This window comes from Nelumbo nucifera, chromosome 1 (genome assembly GCF_055504915.1).
Source record: "Nelumbo nucifera cultivar China Antique chromosome 1, China Antique-T2T, whole genome shotgun sequence".
NCBI classification, from domain to species: Eukaryota; Viridiplantae; Streptophyta; class Magnoliopsida; order Proteales; family Nelumbonaceae; genus Nelumbo; species Nelumbo nucifera.
The window spans coordinates 169,363,505-169,384,000 of NC_142649.1; the positions used below are offsets into that span (position 1 = coordinate 169,363,505).

A 20,496-nucleotide genomic window follows, 5' to 3' on the forward strand; every position below is an offset into this window, starting at 1 on the left:
AAATTGACCTTGAAAAAGCTTATGATAAGCTCAATTGGTTATTTATTAAAAAGTCTCTTGAATTTATTAAAATACCTAAGCGATGTGTTAATTTGATCATGAGTTGTATTACCACCCCTATTTTTAATGTTATCTTTTAACGGTTCAATTCTTGAACCATTTAAACCCGCAAGGGGACCCCTTGTCCCCCTACATTTTTCTAATTTGTTTAGAAACTTTTTTGGGTATGCTTAATAAAGTTGTGGCTAATGGTGAGATGAAGCTATTTAAATTCTCTAGAACAAGCCCCGAGTTGTCTCACATCTTCTATGCAGATGACTTGTTTATTTTTCTAAAGGCCTCCATTACTCAACTAAATAGTGCAAGAAATATCTTGGATAATTTTTGTAATGTTCCCCATAGACACACCCGATGTTGGCCAGAAATATTAGGGTTAGGGCTTCTAACAACCTTGATAAATATCTTGGGCTCCTTGTTTTCAGTGGTAGGGTTACTAAACATACTTTCCATTATGTGGTGGATTATGTTCAAACTAAATTATCAAGATGGAAGGCAAATACTCTTAGTCTTGCTGATAGATTAGTCTTTCTCCAATCTACTCTCTCTTCAATTCCCCTCCATGCCATGCAAATTTTTTGTTTACCCTCTAGCACCTGCCAAGATGTAGATAAAGCTAGAAGAAAGTTTTTTTGTGAGGAAGTTCTCTTGATCACAAGAAATTGCATCTCATTAAATGGGAGAAGATTTTGACTCCTAAGCATGCTAGAGGGCTTGGAATTAAGGACATTCACTCCCTAAATCTAGCTCTTCTCACTAAATTAGTGTGGCACCTCTATTGTAATCAAGATAGTTTGTGATCCAAAATCCTAATTAGTAAATACGATAAGGGAATTGATGTTCTGAACCCATGCATATAAGGTCATGACCCTTGGATTTGGAAGGGAATAACTAAAGATTGCAAATTTCTTAGGGAGGGACTCATAGGTGCCATTGGGAATGGAGAAGACACTAAAATTTGGGATGACCCATGGGCTACTAAGATTACTTGTAGGTAGAACCGGTTGCATGGGCCGCTCCAAAATGTTAATTTGAGAGATGTAAAAGACTATATACCTGCTTCTAATGATTGGGACATCAACCTGTTATCTTCTCTCTTGTCGAGAGATATGGTTGAAAAAATCATGGCAATCCCTTTAAATTTAGGGTTGCAAAAAAAGGACCATTGGATATGGCCTGACACTAAAGACGTAATGTTTCAACTAAATTAGTTTATACAATTATTAGAAAAGAAAATGATGCCCCTAAATTTCAAGCTTTTAATTTGATTTGAAAAGCTCCATGTCAACCAAGGGTGAAAATATTTTTATGGCTGCTCTATCATAAAAAAACTCCCCACTCGCGATGCTTAATAAAGTGAAATATTTGGGTTCCTAGTGAATGCCCCTTTTGCAATGAGAGTATGGAATCAATTGATCATGTATTTATGGAATGTAGGTTCTAAGGAAGTTTGCAATTTGCATGATAATCATCCCACACCCACTAGTTAAAAGTTGGGTTGAAAGTAATCTAGAGACTAGTAATACTTAGGGTAGCTTATTTTAGTTATTTAAATTGGCTGATTTGGAGGGCTGGAAATAAAAAAAAAAGTCTTCAACAATATCAACTACACTCCCACTTATATTACAAATCTTGCAAAAAAACTATGTTGACAGCTTTCTGTGTGCCCAATATACTAACGCTCTTGTTAAGAATCAAACTATTTGCAGACCTGGAGAGACATCAAATGAGAAGCTCTTGGTGATCAATGGATCAAAATCAATATAGATGGAGTTGTCAAGGGCCAAAATGGTGGTGCTGTGACTGAGGGCCTTCCCCGATATCAAATTGGACAATGGAAAGGAGGCTTCACTACTTACATTAGAAATTCCCAATTGACTTGGCAGAATTGTGGGCTGTCAAGTTTGGGCTTGTCTTGACATGGAACTTAGTCTACCACAAAATCATTTTGGAGTCAGATTTGCTTTCCACCATTCAAATTCTTAAAGGTGGTAGGGATGATAACTGGTGTCTCTCTACAATAAGCGAGGAGATCAAAGCTCTTCTGAACAGAGATTGGAAAGTTCGTATTAGTCACTGCTACGTGGAGGCCAACAGATGTGTCACTTTATGGCTAATTTAGCTTGGAGCACTAAGATTCAGTATAGGGAATTCTCTATACCTCCCAGTGAGTTTGAGTTTCTTCTATTTGCTGATGTTGTGGGGGTAGTCATCCCTCATTTAATTTTGTTTTGAGTTTTTTCTTTATTTTTTTTTCTGTTTTTGTGCTCTTTGTTTTTGTTTTTCTTAAACTCTCTCAGATGAATTAAAAAAAGCATCTCTTATGCGTGTGAATCCTTTCACAGTAAAAAAAACTGGTCAATTTATATTTAACAAGGGGGGGGGGGGGTTGTATATCCTTTTTTATCACAATTAACTACTATTGAAGCTTAGTTTCAAAAATTACTACGTCACCTTTTGGACTGTGTTGGTGAACATCATTGGTTCGTGCCTAATATTGGCCCATACTCCATACTCAATCATGAACAATTTCTTTAGGTTGAGTTCGAAAGGAGTACAAATAAGCGTAAAACCCTATATTTTATATTATTTTGTATGTATTTGCAATGTACATATTTGTATTTTGTACACTTTCCAAACTTAGCCTTAATGAAAATATTCCACTTTTATTACACGGACTGGTTCCTTAGTTAATTGTATCTTGCTCATTTTTATTCTAGAAGTTCTATGCCTAGGTCTACATAACTATTGTCATAGATGTTTATTAGCAAATTGCCATAGAAACTTACACCGATAGACATTAACCATCGGCCATTCGCTGGTAAATATCTATTTTGGCAGCTTTGGAGAATTAGGCCAACAATTTAACATAGAGTTGTTTTGAAGAATGAAAACGAACAATATGGAGCACTTGTCAGTCTGAAAAAAAATATCAGTTTTAGAAAAAAACATTTAGTTCATAGTAATATTTTCTCATTCTACCCATTTTACCCATTCTTGTTCATTTTAGAATTTCATTTTGAATAAGAATGAGAAAGAATGAGAGTTGAACTAAACATGGGCATGGTTATTTTTCATGCTATAGGCTACCTCAATTTTTGTGCTATAGGCTACCTCAATTTTTGTGCTATAGGCTAATCTAAAAAAAAGTGAAGCCCATGACAAGAATTTTGTAATCAAATACTCTAATGCTACTCATTCTCACCCATTCTTGCTTAAGATGAACAAGAATTAGAAAATGAGACGTAGAGAACCAAAAATAGCCTAAATCAGTTTGTTGTTGGCCATCTTTCTTCTTCTTCTCTCCTCCCACATTCTTCTTTTCTCCTTATACAGAGGTCTTTTTGAAAAATTTAGGGTATACTTAAGTCAATTTATGAAAATTCAGGGCATGTCTAAGTCTTTTACCATAAAGTCTTTTTAAACCTTGTATTTATATTATACATATTTGTATTCCGTTCTTCTTCTTCTTCTTCTTTTTTGACTTTGAGGGGGGGGGGGGGAGTTGGTCAATTTACTTACCCGGATAACTGATATATACCCATCTCTCATTGGATAAATAACTTCCCCATCTAAGGAAAAATTACCAAAACTTGGATGGAATAAAGTTTCCTCTTTTAATAATGATTTTTTATAACTAAAATGGCCATTTCCTTATTTACTTGAAAAATTAAAGAATATGAAAAAATATATTTACCCATATAAATAACTTCCCAAAAAATGAATACAGGGCCCTAATATTAGGTTTAACAATACACACACCGACAATATGTGCTTAGGGGTCAAATATAACAGACCTGATTATAGGCCGAGGATTTCAAATATATTATGAGAATGAAAATATAAAAAGACAATCAGATTTTATTTGTCATTGTACTTCTTTGAAAAACAATTAGTTTTAGGGGTTTTTATCATTCAGTCCACCCCTAGGTGGAGCTACTAGTAAACTAGGGGTGGACTGAATTCTGCCCGTGGATTGATGCTGGTGGGGGTTCCTAGTAGACTAAGAGGGGTGTAAAATAGATTTCTGAGGGGGATTGCAGTCCAAAAATTCCTTAGTTTTAAAGATTGAAATATTTAAGCAATTATTATAAAAAAATGCAAAGATATTTAAATTTTGAAAATATTTTAATTGCACTTTTCTTAAATGTCTTACCTCATAAATACATTTTTTTGGTAACTATAAATACATTTACAGTACATATGAATATGTTAAATCTAAGTTGGTTGTGAAAAACCTAGTCCAAGCTAATGCAACCATGGTTTTCAAAATTGGACCGGACTGGAAAAACCGGAAACGGTCACTTGATCGGTTCCGTTTTCCCCAAACCCATTTTTTTTCCCAACTATTGATTTTGATAAGCAAATCGCTGAACTGGCCAGTTAATTGTTCAAACCATCCGAACTGTTTGAACAATTTTGACCGTTTTTCAAATTTTTTAATTTTTTAAAATTTTTGTCAGAATAGACCGATGTTCGGGTCGAACGGTCAGACCGTTCGAACCGGTAACCGGACCCCTGACCGGTTCGGTTTTAAAAACCATGTATGCAACATTTATTTGAAAATTTTGCACTTTTTTTAATTGTTTTCTAATACAAATATGTACGTTGAATATGAGTTGGGTTGGAATCGTTGGGTTGTCCAAAACCTTATTCCTATTCCAACCCAAAGTTAATCTGGATTGCATATTTTTCAAATCTAACCCTAACATTGCCACATGTCATTACATGCACCTCTTTTTTGTGTCATGGTCACATGACATTACTTTCGGTTGTTACCACGTGGCAACGAATTACAAAATCTAACTTGATGTTGTCCAAAAACGATTGAGAGCATACACAGCCTGCCAACGAGCTGCCACGGTTTCTATGACAGGCGAACATCTCTATTCAATGGTGGCCACGTTTCACTCAAGAACCGAGACGGAGACGCAACTCAGGCCTGAGTATGTATTTATACACTTCTACGAAGATACCCAAATCGATAATTGTACTCATTTTTAGAATCAGCGTGATCAGTACGTTGCAGTGTCTCTTCAAGCTTCAACCGCTACCGTTTGCTTCTCACCGGAATCCACACACCAGTCACCCAGGATGAGCCAACAACAACCCCAAAGGCCTCAAGCTGAGGAGGAGCCGTTCACATACGGGGACGTGTTCCCGGTCTCTGGTGAGCTCGAGGACAAACCCATTTTACCCAAAGATGCCGCCACGATGCAGGCTGCAGAAAATCAGGTGCTTGGACAGACCCAGAAAGGCGGTCCGGCTGCTATGATGCAGTCGGCGGCGACCCAGAACGAGAGAGCTGGTCTGTTTAGTAAAGACGACGCCACTGACATCACCGGTAATCAGAGTGTGACTGTAGAAGAGACTGATATTCTTGGGAACCGCGTGATAACGGAATCTGTTGGAGGACAGGTTGTGACCTCAAATTTTGAAGTTGCTTTATGGGATGTATTAATTCATATTGGGTAATGGGTGGTGTTGTTGTTGTTGTAGACTAGTCAGTATTATTTGACTCAAAAGGGAAGCTTCTCTTTACATCATTACAGGTAGTTGGACAGTACATGCAACCTGCTCCTATGCAAATGAGATCTCCGGCGTCGGCCGTTGATACCGACGACCCAATTACAATTGGGGAAGCACTTGAAGCGTCTGCGATATCAGCCGGTGACAAGCCAGTTGATCAGAGTGATGCAGCTGCAATTCAAGCAGCGGAGGCCAGAGCTTCGAGGCAGAACATTACCGCACCAGGAGGTATTGCTGCAACAGCCCAATCTGCAGCGAGTATGAATGCACGGACCATGCGGGATGAGGATAAGATTAAGCTGGGTGATGTTCTGACGGTATGATTCATTCATTCAAACCTAGCTAGATCTAGATATTCTGTTTCTGGCTGATTGGTTGAGAAATTTGCTTCACAGTGGGAGTGATGGCATTCCTTATTTTCCTTTTGTTTAATTTGGAACAAATTAATATATGCAGGATGCGACGGCAAGGTTACCAAGTGACAAAGCGGCATCGCGTGAGGATGCTGAAAGAGTGGTTGGTGCGGAGCTGAGGAATAATATAAACATGGCCACCCATCCTGGGGGCGTCGCAGCATCCGTCGTGGCGGCCGCTAGTCTCAACCAAAATAAATAAAAGCGTGCTTAATTGCTCTTACGTTGTATTGTACATATCCATAGTAATTGCCCTCTTGCCCTCTCTCTCTCTCTCTCTCTCTCTCTCTCTCTCTCTCATGTCTATTATGTAAAAACTAAAAAAAAAACAAAAACCGCGTCATTAGGTGTCAAAAATGTCTGAAACGAGCTTATAAGTTTTACAATCAGTTTCTACTATATTGCAAATGCATGCATTTAATGAAGTACTTGTACTAGTGAATTAGGTTGATTTGCTTAAAACGGCATTGTAATTTAGCGAGTCAAAGGGGGTGTTTGACTGTGTGTGTGCTGTGATTGTTGCTGATGATATATAAAATATGCTTGTTTGTGCGTGCTGTGTTTGGTAGGGGAATTGTTAATTTAGCTGGTTTCAACGAGAAAGTTTTGTTTTTCTTGTTTATAAAATATAAAATATGCTTTAACAGTAAAAAAAAAAGGAATGCAAAAGATATTCTTGAATGTGCTAATTTCCCACCTTCAGTTGGCCCTGCACGAGCTCGTGCCGTGCTATGCCGTGGGCCTGGGCCTGGGTCGGGAAGGTTACAGGTCGTGCCGTGGGTTTGGGCTAGCCTTGGGCCGAACGAAAATGTCAAAGTATTTAACAAAATACAATAATACAAAATAGACAACTAATTGGGAAAAAATTAGAAAAAATTTAGGGTAAAATATAAGAACCTCCCCTGAAGTTTCTGATAACTAGAAAAACCTTTTTTTCTACTTTTCAAAAAATTTTCTATTTTTTAAAAATTCAATAAATACCTCGCGTTAAATGTATTCCGCGTCTTGAGCATGGTTTTTAAAATGTCAAGGGTTGGGTTTGGTTTGAGTGGTTTGACCATTTGACCCGAATGGTTGGTTTTGACAAAAAAATAAAAAATTAAAAAAATTAAAAAATGATTAAAACTGTTTGAACAGTTACTGGTTTAGCGGTTTATTGACCAAAATTAATGATTTTCGGGGAAAATAGAATTGGTCAGATGATCGATTTTGGTTTTTCTAGTCCAACCGTTCAGTCCGATCTGGTTTTGAAAACCACATCATCGCAAGGTGAAAAGGAGGTATCGGGAATGAGGGAAAAAAATTATGTTTTTCATTATGATGTGGCAGTATTTATAATTACAGATTGAACTACAAATGGGCCACGTGGCTAAACTACATGTGAGCCCAAGACTCTAATCCTAACACAAGGAGGAGCTTGGGTTTCAAGCCAGCTTCGAGGCCGAATCGGAAGGGCGATCCAAACTCAACAAACGTGAGCTTTGTGACATAATCTAGTGTTTTGAATCCCTTGGAATTGCTTGTACCAACCAAAATGGTCTTCCCCATTGATGTAACCGGTTTTGGTCATGTATCAAATTTTTTATTTTTTGGCTAAGTACCTCGTCATTTGACCTAATGGTGGAGCTTTCTGGTGGTGAACTGCTTAGGGGAGAACTATGCCGAGCTCTTTGATGGCTAACTGCCTGGGGGAGAGCTATGCCGAGCTGGGGAGAGTTATGCCGAGCTCCCTAATGGCTAAATGCCTGGGGGAGAGTTATGTCGAGCTCTCTGATGGTGAACTACTCGGGGGAGAGCTATGTTGAGTTCCTTGGTGGTAAGCTACCTTGGTGGACTCGTCATTTTTCCTGCTCCTAGGTGACCTATAACTCAGAGGATGGTGGAGCTCCTTGGTGTAGCGCAACCCGACGGCCTTCTGCATGAGGTGATCTCCTCTCCTTTGTAGGCAGCAGGAGCTGAGGGACCTGCGAGAACTCCATCTTTTCCTCCTCTTTGTAGGCGGCGGGAGCTGAGGAACCTGCAAGAACTCCATCTTTCCTCCTCTTTGTAGGCGGTGGGAGCTTGAGGAACCTGCGAGAACTCCATCTTTCCTCCTCTTTGTAGGTGGCAGGAGCTGAGGAACCTGTGAGAACTAAACCAGGGGGCCCAGAGCTATTTACTCGCCAGGGACTCTCCGATGCCTAAGTTAGCATTCTGATCGTAAAGAGCTTGAAGATGATATTAGAGGAATGAGAGAGCTAGAGAGCAGGGATTATCTCCATTTTTTCATTCTCTCCTCCTGTCTTTTGGGGTCGGAGTCCTTATATAATGGTGTCCTATCAAATCAGGCGTAACAGCCTCTATCTCTCTGCCACAGCCGTTACTGCCAGAGCTAAGGTGGCGGGTGCAGGCAGCTGTTGCAGAGTACGGCTCTGCCAATCAAGGGACAACTCTTAGGGCTGGCAGGCACGACGTCGCCTGATAAGAGACGTGGGCGCAGGTCTCCGGATCTGTCAGGTACGGTTGTCAGGCAGAAGATCTTCTTGTGATATGCCGAACTGCTCTTCTATACCAAGCTACCTTGCAAGTGGCGAGTTGCCTATGGCGAGCTGCCTAGGGGGGGGGGGAGCTATGCCAATCTCCTTGAGCTATTCCGAGCTGCTTGTGGTGAGCTCTGCTGAGCTGCCTGTGGTGAGCTATGTCGAGCTGCCTGTGGCGAGCTATGGCAGGCTCTGCCAAACTGCCTGTGGCGAGCTATGCCGAGTTGCCCGAGCTGCCCAGTTGTCAAGAGGCTGCACTTGGTTTGTATGAGGTGCCAGGTGTCACAATTTCACTGGAGAGCCAAATCCGCCCTCATCATTTGCCCCCCACTCTCGAGCTGAGAGTAACTCAGCGAAGGGAGTAGATTTCTTCTTTTGGCCCGTAAGTCGACGAGCTAGTAAGTGCTGATCCAATTCCTTAAGCTTTGGGAGCTGCCTGTATGTGGCGAGCTGCCTGCAAGTGGCGAGCTGCCTGCAAGTGGCGAGCTGCCTATAAGGTGAGGAGGTCTCCGCTAGTTCAGTAGTGTAGCCCTTAGGCTCTGGGGGCAACTTATAGTTCACTTTTGCTGATTTTGTCCATGCTGAGGAAGCGACTGGGTTTTTAGTAATAATGTGGCCCGTAGCGACTCGTAGTCCACTTTTCTTGACGTTGCCCATGCCGGAGAGGTGACTGGGTCTTAAGCAGTAATGTGGCCCGTAGGCTTTGGGAGCGACTCGTAATCCACTCTTCTTTGACTTTGCCCGTGCTGAAGAGGCGACTGGGTCTTTAAGCAGTAACGTGGCCCGTAGGCTTTGGGAGTGACTCGTAGTCCACTCTTTTTTGACTTTGCCCGTGTCGAGGAGGCAACTGGGTCTTTAAGCAGTAATGTGGCCCGTAGGCTTTTCCTGTGAGGTGCCGAGCTGACCAGGTGGGTGCCTTAGAGTTGTGATTGCGCTGCATCAGGTTCGTAATGCCGGTCACCCACTCCTACAAGAAGCTATTAGGAGTTCGACCTTCGGGGGCAGCACTACTAACTTTAGGTCGCCAGCTCACACGGGAGCCTTGGAAGGCTCGACCAGTAAGGGCACCTATGTAGTCTGTTGGCCGCCAATTCCCGCGGAAGCCACGAAGAGCTCATCTTTGTAGGGGGGACCTTGCGAAGAGGACTGATGAAGCTTTATCCGAATTGAAAGTAAAGTTACTTAGTCTGTTAGCTCCCTGCATAGTCTTTGAATTCATAAAAAATGTAAACTATAAAGCGAGAGTTTCAATTTCTAAAAAGTGAGGACTTAGCTTTTTGGGAGAAGAGGACTTAGCTTTTGTAAGATGAGAACTTAGATTTTGTAGGATGAGAACTTAACTTTTGTAGGATGAGAACTTAGCTTTTTGTAATGTGTTCCCACAGACAATGCTAATTGATGTGACTGGTTCTGGTCATGTACCATTTTTTTTTTATTTTTTCGCTAAGTATCTCATCATTTGACTTGCTCCCAAGAGAGGATGGTGGAGCTCCCTGGTGGTGAACTGCCTGGGGGAGAGCTATGCCGAGCTGCCCGAGTTATGCCGATCTCCCTAATGGCTAACCGCCTGGGGGAGAGCTATGCCGAACTGTCTGAGCTATGCCAAGTTGGGGAGAGCTATGCCGAGCTCCCTGATGGCTAACTGCCTAGGGGAGAGCTATGCCGAGCTCCCTAATGGTGAACTGCCCAGGGGAGAGCTATGCTGAGCTCCCTGGTGGTGAGCTACCTTGGTGGACTCATCATTTTTTCTGCTCCTAGGTGGTCTGTAACTCAAAGGATGGTGGAGCTCCCTGGTGTAGCGCAACCCGACGGCCCTTTGCATGAGGTGATCTCCTCTCCTTTGTAGGCGGCAGGAGCTGAGGGACTTGCGAGAACTCCATCTTTTCCTCCTCTTTGTAGGCGGCGGGAGCTGAGGAACCTGCGAGAACTCCATCTTTCCTCCTCTTTGTAGGCGGCGGGAACTTGAGGAACCTGCGAGAACTCCATCTTTCCTCCTCTTTGTAGGCGGCGAGAGGTGAGGAACCTGCGAGAACTAAACCAGGGGGCCCGGGGGTATTTACCCGGCGGGGACTCTCTGATGCCTAAGTTAGCACTCTGATTGTAGAGAGCTTGAAGATGATATTAGAGGAATGAGAGAGCTAAAGAGCAGGGATTACCTCCATTTTTTCATTCTCTCATCCTTTGTCTTTGGGGGTCGGAGTCCTTATATAGTGGTGTCCTGTCAAATTAGGCGTAACAGCCTTTGTCAAATCAGGCATAACCGCCTCTGTCTCTCTGCCGCAGCCGTTACTGCCAGAGCTGAGGTGGCGGGTGCAAGCGGCTGTTGCAGAGTACGGCTCTGCCAGTCAAGGGACAACTCTCAGGGCTGGCAGGCACGGCGCTGCCTGACAAGAGACGTGGGCGCAGGTCTTCGGATCTGTTAGGTATAGTTGTCAGGCAGGAGATCTTCCTGTGATATGCCGAACTGCTCTTCTATATCGAGCTACCCTACAAGTGGCGAGCTGCCTGGGGGGGGGGGGGAGCTATGCCGAGCTGCTTGTGGCGAGCTCTGCCGAGCTGCCTGTGGTGAGCTATGCCGAGCTAGCTGTGGCGAGCTATGTCGAGCTGCCCGAGCTACCCAGTTGTCAAGAGGCTGCACTTGGTTTACATGAGGTGCCAGATGTCACAATTTCACTGGAGAGCCAAATCTACCGTCACCACCGAGTTCCTCCACTCTCTCTCTCGGGATTTCTACTTACCGGGTTAAGAATATTATGTTCCTTGAAGGTTTCTTCGAGAAAGGCTGATTGTTCTTTGGAGAGTCTCAGCTTCTTCCTAGTCAAGCCGTTCTCCTTGTCACTGGCTCTTGAGGACTCTCTCTCCACCTCAACTTCATTTCCCGAAGAAACAGTACCATTGGGAGAAGAAACTGCGGCCCCATCATTAACATCCTCTGCCGCGGGCAACCAATTGATGTCGAACCCTCTCGCCATTGCCCCTAGGTGACCTGATGAACCTGCCTCAGAATTACCTGCGACAGCCTAAAACCCATCAAGACAAATAATACATGAAGATGCCTAACAGAACAAATATAACAAAACAAAAGTGGAGATATCAGTGGATTCTTGGCCGCATTGGGTATTACCGTTTTCAGTTGGGGAAAGAAGAAGGCAGGTTACGAGGGACGGGACCAGGAGGGAGAAGATCAAGCTAAATAGGCGGATGGGTAGAATCCTTTTTCTCCTCCTCCATTTCATCTGCATCCCTTAAAGCAGAATCCCGTTCATCAGCTTCTAGTTTCTCGTCCTCTCTACCGTTAACAATCCCAACTCCTAAGCCCATGCAGAACTCTAGACCTTTGGCGCTAACCTTATAACTCTTGTCCGCAAAAGCGAAGGCGTTGGAGGCATTTCCCAAGCTCAAACCCAACTCCATCTCTCTCTCGTACAGACCAAGAAGAAACCCTCCGCCACTATTCTTCATCGGATAATAGTTATTTCAGTACTCATTTTACAAAAGGGTAAAATGGGTATTTGGAAATCCGCCACTATTCTTCGGTTAGTTATTTCAGTACTCATTTTACAAAAGGTAAAATGGGTATTTGGAAAAGAATTATGCATAGGTAAATGTTTTATGTCTCAGTCAAGAATAGAAGGGAGGTTTTTGTTAAAGTAAAACTATAGGGGAGGTTTTTATAATTGTCAAAAACTTAAAGGGTGTTTTTTGTATTTTACCCTTTATTTTATTTGAATTTGAATAATAAATGAATGAAATATTGGAAATGGAATAACATAAAAACAACATATAAATTTAAAATAAAATTACATTATTGAAAAAATAACAAATAATTTAAATAAAATTTACAAACAAAATTTATAATAATTTTAAAAATGTTATACAATTTTCTTTTAAGTTCTATCTACATTTCATTGATTTTGTGATCATTTGTTTCTAGTGAAACATAAGGTGAAGTATTATGCATTTTTCTATTTTCAATCTATCTTCAACATTCAACCAATTTTTTAAGCATATGTATATATCCGAATTTTCATTATTCATATAATTTTCTTATAGTTTAGCATTTTAATACCCACATTACATTAAGACTCTGATGGAATTATAGACACGTAGATTACGTGTCATGATGGTAAGAACTGGATAATTTTTTTTTTCATATTATACTCCACCAAGCTAAATTAGAAAATTTTGCTTATAAATAAAAATTAAGTTCTATAAATAAGTTTGTCGATGAAGTGGTAGTAGATTTTTGCTTTTTATTAAAGACCAAAATTTTTCTTTTCTACTATTGGAACTAGATTTTCAGAAATGGAACTTGCATTTATACAAGTTGCAGTTTTCCTTTGCCTTAGATTCATATAGACTGTATATTTCAAATAATAAATCATTTTCTTCTTTTTTATTTCCAATTCCAATATTTATATTTTTACAATATAATTCAAGTAAAACATTTAAATCATCTTTTTTTAATTTTAAGATTTAATGTTGTAACTAAGCAATATAGAGAATAAATTTTCTTTCAGTGTTTTTGAATTTGTTTTTCATTATTTCAACAATTCTTTTAAATTATGAAAAAATATTTATAACAGTTGAGAAAAAAAGCAGAAAAATCAGATTGAATCACAATGTGGAAGAATTTCAACTAACCTTGTGAGAAACACGATCTAATGTAGGATAAACGTAATTCCAACGGCAATCCTCCCACACGGTCCTAAGAGATAACATAATTCATGACTTCCAAGAGTTTGAAAAAGCATCCGAATTGCAGAGTTCCTTACCTAAAAGATAACATAATTCATGAACACATCATGGACTTGGAGGAGAGAAAGAGCTGTAAGGCAAGATTTACCTGAAATCATAATTCAAATAAACATTCCAGGGAAGATAAACTTAAACCTCTAAAACAAGAGTAAATTAGTACAACTAATCCTTTAATCTAAAGTAACATATATGATGGATCATGGCCTACATACTAAGGCAAGAAAAGGCTAAGTAAAGTTAAGTTAATTATCTTTTCCAAATTTTCATATGCAACTCTAACAACAGACACTGAGTGTTGACAGAAGTATGTCTGAATTGCAAATGAACGACTAAAGCAAAAATAAATATAAACATAAAAGAGGAACTTTAGTAAACATGACATGCCTATATCTTTGTGACCTTGCTCTGCCAATGGGTACGTTGCCTCTAGACCTAAACCTATTTCCTTATCTTCTAGATTGGAACAATTTTAGAGAAATTAATGAAAGATTTCCTATGGGAATCAAGGGAGGAGAAGAGAGATCTCAGAATTATGATTGGGTATACAAAAGAAAAATTAGGCTTTATTGGAGAAATGGTTATGGAGATTGACAATGGAAATGGATAAGTTGTGGGCTAAAGTAATTTTAAGTATACACGGACAAGTGATTGAAGGTTGGGATGTGAGAGTATCAACTTTGGCTACAAGAGCTTTTCCTTGGAAATTATTCATGTTATTCTTTTGTGTATGATCTTTGCTTAGCAAATCTTGTGAAATTTTAGGAGCATGTTTGGGTGGGAGACATACCTTTGAAAGAGTAATTCTCTTCTATTCACTCTCTAGGTTCAAAATTAGGCCCGCTTCCACCTTTCTTACTCATTCTAACATGAACTGTGCTCTAAAATACAATTAGTTGGATAATAAACACTCGAAAATTCATTAGTTGTATCTTAAAATTTTTGTGAAAAATCTTTTATACAAATTGCCATTTTGTATAAACACTCGAAAATTCAAGTATACTATCATGTGACATTCTGTATTATAAAAATTAGTAAGAACTTGTTTATAAGAAATACAAAATTCTAACATAAAATATGTAGAGTTCCATCTATGTTGTACATTTAATACAAAATTTGTATATTTTAAATCATAATTTTAATAAAAATATTTAAATTCTTGTTTTCTTGTTCTATAACTTCTAATATACAAAATACAATTTCTAGTTTTCAAAATATGAGGAGAAATAATATGTAAAGCATCTTGAACACATAAATTTAAGATGTGACATGCACACATAATATAAAATAATTTACCATTTAATCATGATTTTAATTGAGATTTTAAAATATTTATTGCTGCATCATTTTTACTAGCATCATCAAAACTAATAGAAAAGAGTTATTTTCAATTCCACAATTATGTAAAGTATTTAAAATACTTATACCAATTGCTAAGCCAATATGTGGCCATTCAAAGCTGGTAAAACTTAAAATTCTTTTTTGTAAAAGCCCATTTTCATCAATAAAACGACTAGTAACACAATTTCAAGCTTAGTATCCTCATCTAATAAAAATGGTTATTATTATGTATAATATATTTTTCTTCTTCTCTAATGACTTAGAATATGTTTACCTAAGTGGCCAATACCACCCTTGCTATTATAACTAAAGTCACTCCTACATTTAATGTAAATGACTCTTTTCCCTTGCCCTTAACCTCTTCTGTGGTAAATACTTCCCAGACAAGGCTAGTCAATTTATCGCCCTTCTTTTTCTTTCCTTTAGTAATAGTATTAGGGGTGAGAACTCTGGCAATATTAATAACATCCATATCAATGCTAACACTATATTGCAATTGAACATCATTGACATTGAACATGTTTAAAAATTGGTTTTAGGAAGAACCAACCATTTTTTTAAATTGTAAAAAAAATAATTTAATTGCACTTACCCAGATTACCGATTCAGAATCTCAACTTAATTTCAACAGTTGAAGCCTCTAAGCCTCCTAAATTGATAACTTAAGATACTTGAGCAAGCCTTCTTGTTGAAACTTGAATAAAGTTGATAAATAAAGAGTAGAAAAAATATATGAGAGTATGGGATAGTTTAAGAATTGGTGTAATGAAAATGATGGGGATAGGAGTATTTATAGGAATTAGAAATAATTCAATTGGCCAAACACCCTGAAAACTAGCTATATTTTAGTTGTTTGGAGGGGCATTTTGGTTATTATAAAGTCAATTATTACTTTACCCAAATGCTCCCAAACTAGTTATATAACTATTAAGGGGGCATTATTATCATTTTTCTACCCATGAAGGCCAAAATACATAAATAGCCCCCTAAATAACTATTTATAGCCATTATAGGGTATTTATGTACCCCCCCCCCCCCAAAAAAAAAACAAAAACTAACAATTAAAGCATGAGGGGGGCGGGCTCCCAATGGCTAGTTTCCTTAGGCAAGCCACACTCGATCCATTATGGCCCACAAGCCATGCCATGTCAAGCCATTCCACGTTTTGGGCCATGTTGACATGCAAGTTGTGGGCAACACAGCCTGCAAGTTCCATGGGCCTGGAACTAAGGTTCAAAATATCAATATGCCGATAAGGACATATTGGGCGAATCGATACACATTTTGGAGCCACTTTTTTATTTATTTTCGCAACCAATTCAGGGGGGCCGGTTTAGGTCTCCTCTACCCCCTGAATGGTCAAACCTCCGATACACCCACTGTAGGGGTGTACCGGAGGGGTCTCGAAACGATACGTATCGACCAATACCAAGGTTCAAAGTATCGACACGTATTGGCTGATACGTATCGTTCAAGGACCCCTCCGATACGCCCCTACAGTGGGTGTATTGGGGGTTTGACCGATTCAGGGTGTGGAGGAGGCCTACACCATCTCCCCTAAGCCAGTTGCAAAAAAAAAAGCACCAAAAGCTGTATCGATTCGCCTGATACGCCCATACTGGTGGCGTATCGATATTTTGAACCTTGGCCGATACGGGCTGATATGTATCGACACTTTGAACCTTGCCTGGAACCCAAGCCATCACAGCCCATCTCATCATGTCATGCCCAACATAACTTATGTGCCGTCATACCAGCCTGTGGGTGGCACAACCCGATTTACACCTCTAAATAGATTCCTTTGTCATTGTTTCTAATTGTGAAAATTAATAAAAAAAATTATGAGATAGGAAGGATAGATAAAAAACTTTTAAAGAATTTAGTTCCAAATTATAAATTTAAACGTAAGAAAGGTAAACTAACATCACTTTGATCAGAATTTGAATAGTGTGTATGTTATATGAAACACATCTAACTCCAGCAATAAACATACTTATCAAACAGGAAATTTAAAAACACGTTCTAATTTTAGATTTTAAACTTCGTAGACAAGAAATACAATATGTAGCGAAGAACATGTAACTAATTTATGTTTTTTCCCCTAAACCTGGTAAGGAAGTTAGGAATGTTTGTTTTGAGAGAGAGAGAGAGAGAGAGAGAGGGAGAGGGAGCAGCTAATAGTAGCCTAATACAAACTCATCCTCATTATCCACATGGCCGCCGGCTTGGATACAATAGAAAAATGAAAAAGAAACACTAAGAGAATTTAGACACCTCATGCCAACTTTCTACATTTCTCTTCTAATTTACAAAATATCAGACAAATTACACTTCACATCAAACTGAGGATTAGAAAAATTCCTCTGCAAAGAGGCAACATAATCTACACACAGGCATTGGGTTTCATAAAATACCATTCTTCCACGAGTCAACTGTCTAAATTGACCTTTTGGAGTGCTAACTCCGTGGCAATGAGTCTGAGCAACACTTGGACGAGCTCTCTAACTCTTGCTTCCCTGCCCACGAAAAGTGACAACGTAAGGACAGAATTAAAACATTAGGATGATACTCTAATATCTTTCCCATATTATTTATATTTGATTAACGTGGTTGCTCAACAACTTCGAAGTGTGCTGCTCAAACCTTGAAACAACAAGTTCACAAAAGGATGGAAGCAGAACAAGCAGATGTGCACGATTCTCATTCCTGGTTAGACCCTCTTTCAAATACTGTTGTAGTGGAAGAACATCTACTGTATCAGAATGAATTACAAGCCGTGCCAGCTCTTGGAGGACGTAAATAACTTCTTCAATTCTCACTGTTGGCAATGGAGACTCACCTGTGAAAGAGTTGTATTTCAAAACTTCTGAAGAGCAACTTGGGAGGTGAAAATGCAAATAAACCTTAGGAACCAAACACCAGCAATGACAAGATAAAAAATTACACAAGGAAGGTACCTAAGTCATTCTCGTCTATCAGGAACCTGTCCAATATGTATTGGCATCTGCCTACGAGTACGATGATTGAGATTTTGCTAACTTCAGATCTCTGTGAGTTCCAATCATTGGCTTGGCTGTTATAACTGTGAAAACATAACAAGCAGAATAACCATCCAAATATATGCAATATGCAACTAGATTGAAAATATAATAAGAATACCCAGGCTTCTGATTGGAGAAGCATAAAAAGAAATGTTTCACCCACTACTTCATTGGTTTGGTAATGGAGAGATGCTGGTCAGATGAAGTCAATGGTCTTACCTAATGATGGAATAACTCCAAAAAATCTAATTTCAAGTACAAACCATCACTCATTAAAGTTCCTAAAAGTCTTTCATCAAAGAAAAGAGGTTATAGGAAGTGTAACAGATAGAAAGAGGAAGGGGAAAAATACAGAGGGGATTGATACCATAGGTCTTACAGCTACAGTATCAAATTCAAGAATAAGTAATAAAAACTTTGAGGCAAAAGCCATGGTAGCCTGCTAAAGCAATCTATGGAAATCGAAGTTTCACAAACTAAAAAACTGAAGTAACGGTTGGGATAAATCTTTGCTATAAGAGGACTTGCCTGCACAAAGAAAATAACTTTTGTAAGCAAGTCAGGGAGAACCTGCTGCAGTGAGGGGGCATAAGTCCTACAGTTTCTAATGGTAAACAGCATGTTCGGGATGCACAACGGTCCAGAACGGTAACCAGTCGTTGTAAAATCTGCACAAGTTAAAATAAGATGCTTTAAGTGAATAATAGAAAATAAGCACCGTCTTACTAATGGTAAACAAACAATTAGTAAATGGAATATTAGGAAACATGGTGTACATTCAGGGTTCCAGGATGTAAACTTAATTCGACCACCAAGGACTAAGAGGTTTCCTAGCTCAAATTGGATGATCCTTGAGACCTTAACCATATGACACATTGGATTCCTTATGGCACTTCACTTAACCTGGCAAGAGTTAAAGATAGAAGCCAGGTCAAATAAGTGTGGTCAATCCAATAATTTAGTTATGGTCCATGAGATCTCGTTGGTCAATGAGCTGGTGGCTACCAAACCCTGCATGTACATGTGTCGTAGTATATTATTTGTATTGCATTGGCACAATAACTGTCAGCAGTTCATCTAGAAAGAAAGTTACATCTGTAGGAGCATCAGTTTTTGTCTTGAGAATCTTGTCACCCAAAACATTTAAAATGATTATCTCAAGAGATTCATCAGCCTTGAGTGCCACCAGTGAGACACTGTTGGAAGGAAGAGCATGGCCGCAAGAACCCATGAGGAATACTTCATAAACATCAGCAATTTCTTTCCAGAGACGTATTCTAAGAGGTTGAATTATATCTGAATCTGGACCAAAATCCATGCTTTCCCTGATGACATCTTCAATAAGAATACGGTTGAAGCCTTCAACAGCTAATCTCCAAAGTGTGCAATCAGGGTTATCTCTTCTTGTTGTCATACACCTTAAAAAAATTTCGTTCTCGTTAACATTCCACATGTAGCAACATCATCCAAGCTTTTTTACCTAGGACTACAAGCAAGAACAGTAGTTGCCAATCCAGAACCTTCATGAAAGTCATTGGTTATATCAACCAGGAAAAGACAATTGTCGATATGAACCTTATCTAAAAGCATCACCTACAACCATGATTTAACTGTGCATTGTTTAACTAAGCTAAGAATCTCCATTCTCTTCTAATATAATGAATAGTATAAATAAATTAAACTAAAAATGATCAAAATATCATATATTATTATTAAAATGAACTAGCAATGACTTTGATATTGTATTTCATGAGCAAAATGAATTGAAAAATACTTGCATGAAACTTGGACCAAAGACCATTTAGTAAAAGCACAACATTCAAACTAACTTTGCTAATAGATACAATATGAATTTTAAGTACATATGAGCATTATATTTAAATCAAACCAAATTATATCGAATTGGATTAGAGTGGATCTGAAATCGATCCTGGGATCTAACTCAAATTCAAATTTGGACAATCAAATATGATTTTCAGCTCTACTTAGGAATTATCTGGTAGATTTGGTTGACTCCCTGACTTGAAGAATGTAGTCACCAACTCATTCCCTAAAAAAGACAACTAAAACCTCCTTTTATTATTTCCTTTAAGGTGTCCTAGGAGACCTTTTGAAATTCAAATCCTGTCCTTCCTGGGATTGCAGATCCTATCACCTCATGTGCATCATGTGGATGATTAGGGTCAATTTGATCAGAGCTTGATTGCCCCATTTGGTTCATGGATGTTGGGTCCCAATCCAAATTTGGCTCTGATGTAGATGAAATCTCCTGCTCCAACAACATCGGCTCTTTATCCTCCCATCCACAATGTTCTTTGGTTTTGTTTACGACTTCCTTGAACCTATTTCTTCAACCACACCATCTACCATGGTGCCAGCTTTTTTCTTGGTTTAATACCAGCAACAAACAACTAAGAGAATTACTTGAAGCTGATTTTATGCACAGCCCCACTACTGCCATTGGTTTCCTGTAAAATCTTAACATCCTCTTGTGTCTGATAGTCTCTTTTCTCCTCAAGTTCTCCAGCACTTGAAAAATTCCTAGTAAGAACTCCAGCCATATCATAATCATATATATTATGCCCCCCAGTACAATGTTTATCAATGCTGGCACTGAGCCTTTCCAGCTTACTTCCATTTGTACCCACTCACAACTGTCCTTTTCATTATTCACATCATCTACTTGAATGATCCCCCACATGTCACCCACCATCTCAATGATCTTCCTGTTGCAAGATGCATTAGTAGCCCAAAATCCCTAATCTAACATTATGAAACCTCCAGTTCATCTTCCATGTTGCTGGAGATACTAGGGTAGCAGCTTCCTATCCAAAGTTACTA

The 20,496-nt window shown here is 39.1% G+C and overlaps 2 protein-coding genes and 1 long non-coding RNA gene across 8 annotated transcripts in view; 1 reads left to right on the forward strand and 2 right to left on the reverse strand.

Annotated features, from left to right (window-relative positions):
• The first annotated feature begins 5,038 nt into the window (after positions 1–5,038).
• Positions 5,039–6,558, forward strand: LOC104596543 (late embryogenesis abundant protein D-34). Its single transcript, XM_010257750.3, has 3 exons — positions 5,039–5,475; positions 5,610–5,903; positions 6,043–6,558. Exons 1-3 carry the CDS (start codon positions 5,152–5,154, stop codon positions 6,199–6,201), a joined length of 777 nt encoding a protein of 258 aa, XP_010256052.1. The 5' UTR covers positions 5,039–5,151; the 3' UTR covers positions 6,202–6,558.
• Positions 6,151–11,956, reverse strand: LOC104596542 (uncharacterized). Its single transcript, XR_016080598.1, has 2 exons — positions 11,643–11,956; positions 6,151–11,528 (listed from the first exon to the last, which is right to left on the reverse strand). It is a non-coding gene; the product is annotated as an uncharacterized LOC104596542 (long non-coding RNA).
• A 4,666-nt stretch (positions 11,957–16,622) lies between these two features.
• LOC104596541 (ARM repeat superfamily protein) overlaps positions 16,623–20,496 on the reverse strand; it is a 128,971-nt gene continuing 125,097 nt past the window's right edge. For 5 of the 6 annotated variants that reach the window (XM_010257745.3, XM_088895180.1, XM_088895181.1 and 2 more), the window contains exons 39-43: positions 18,749–19,073; positions 18,184–18,323; positions 17,572–17,696; positions 17,258–17,453; positions 16,623–17,130 (exon numbers count right to left, since the gene is read on the reverse strand). In XM_010257745.3, the coding sequence (XP_010256047.1) occupies positions 17,043–17,130; positions 17,258–17,453; positions 17,572–17,696; positions 18,184–18,323; positions 18,749–19,073 (874 nt within the window). In that variant the 3' untranslated portion in view covers positions 16,623–17,042. The remainder of the gene's footprint in view (positions 17,131–17,257; positions 17,454–17,571; positions 17,697–18,183; positions 18,324–18,748; positions 19,074–20,496) is intronic. The other variant, XM_088895182.1, reaches the window with a different exon arrangement.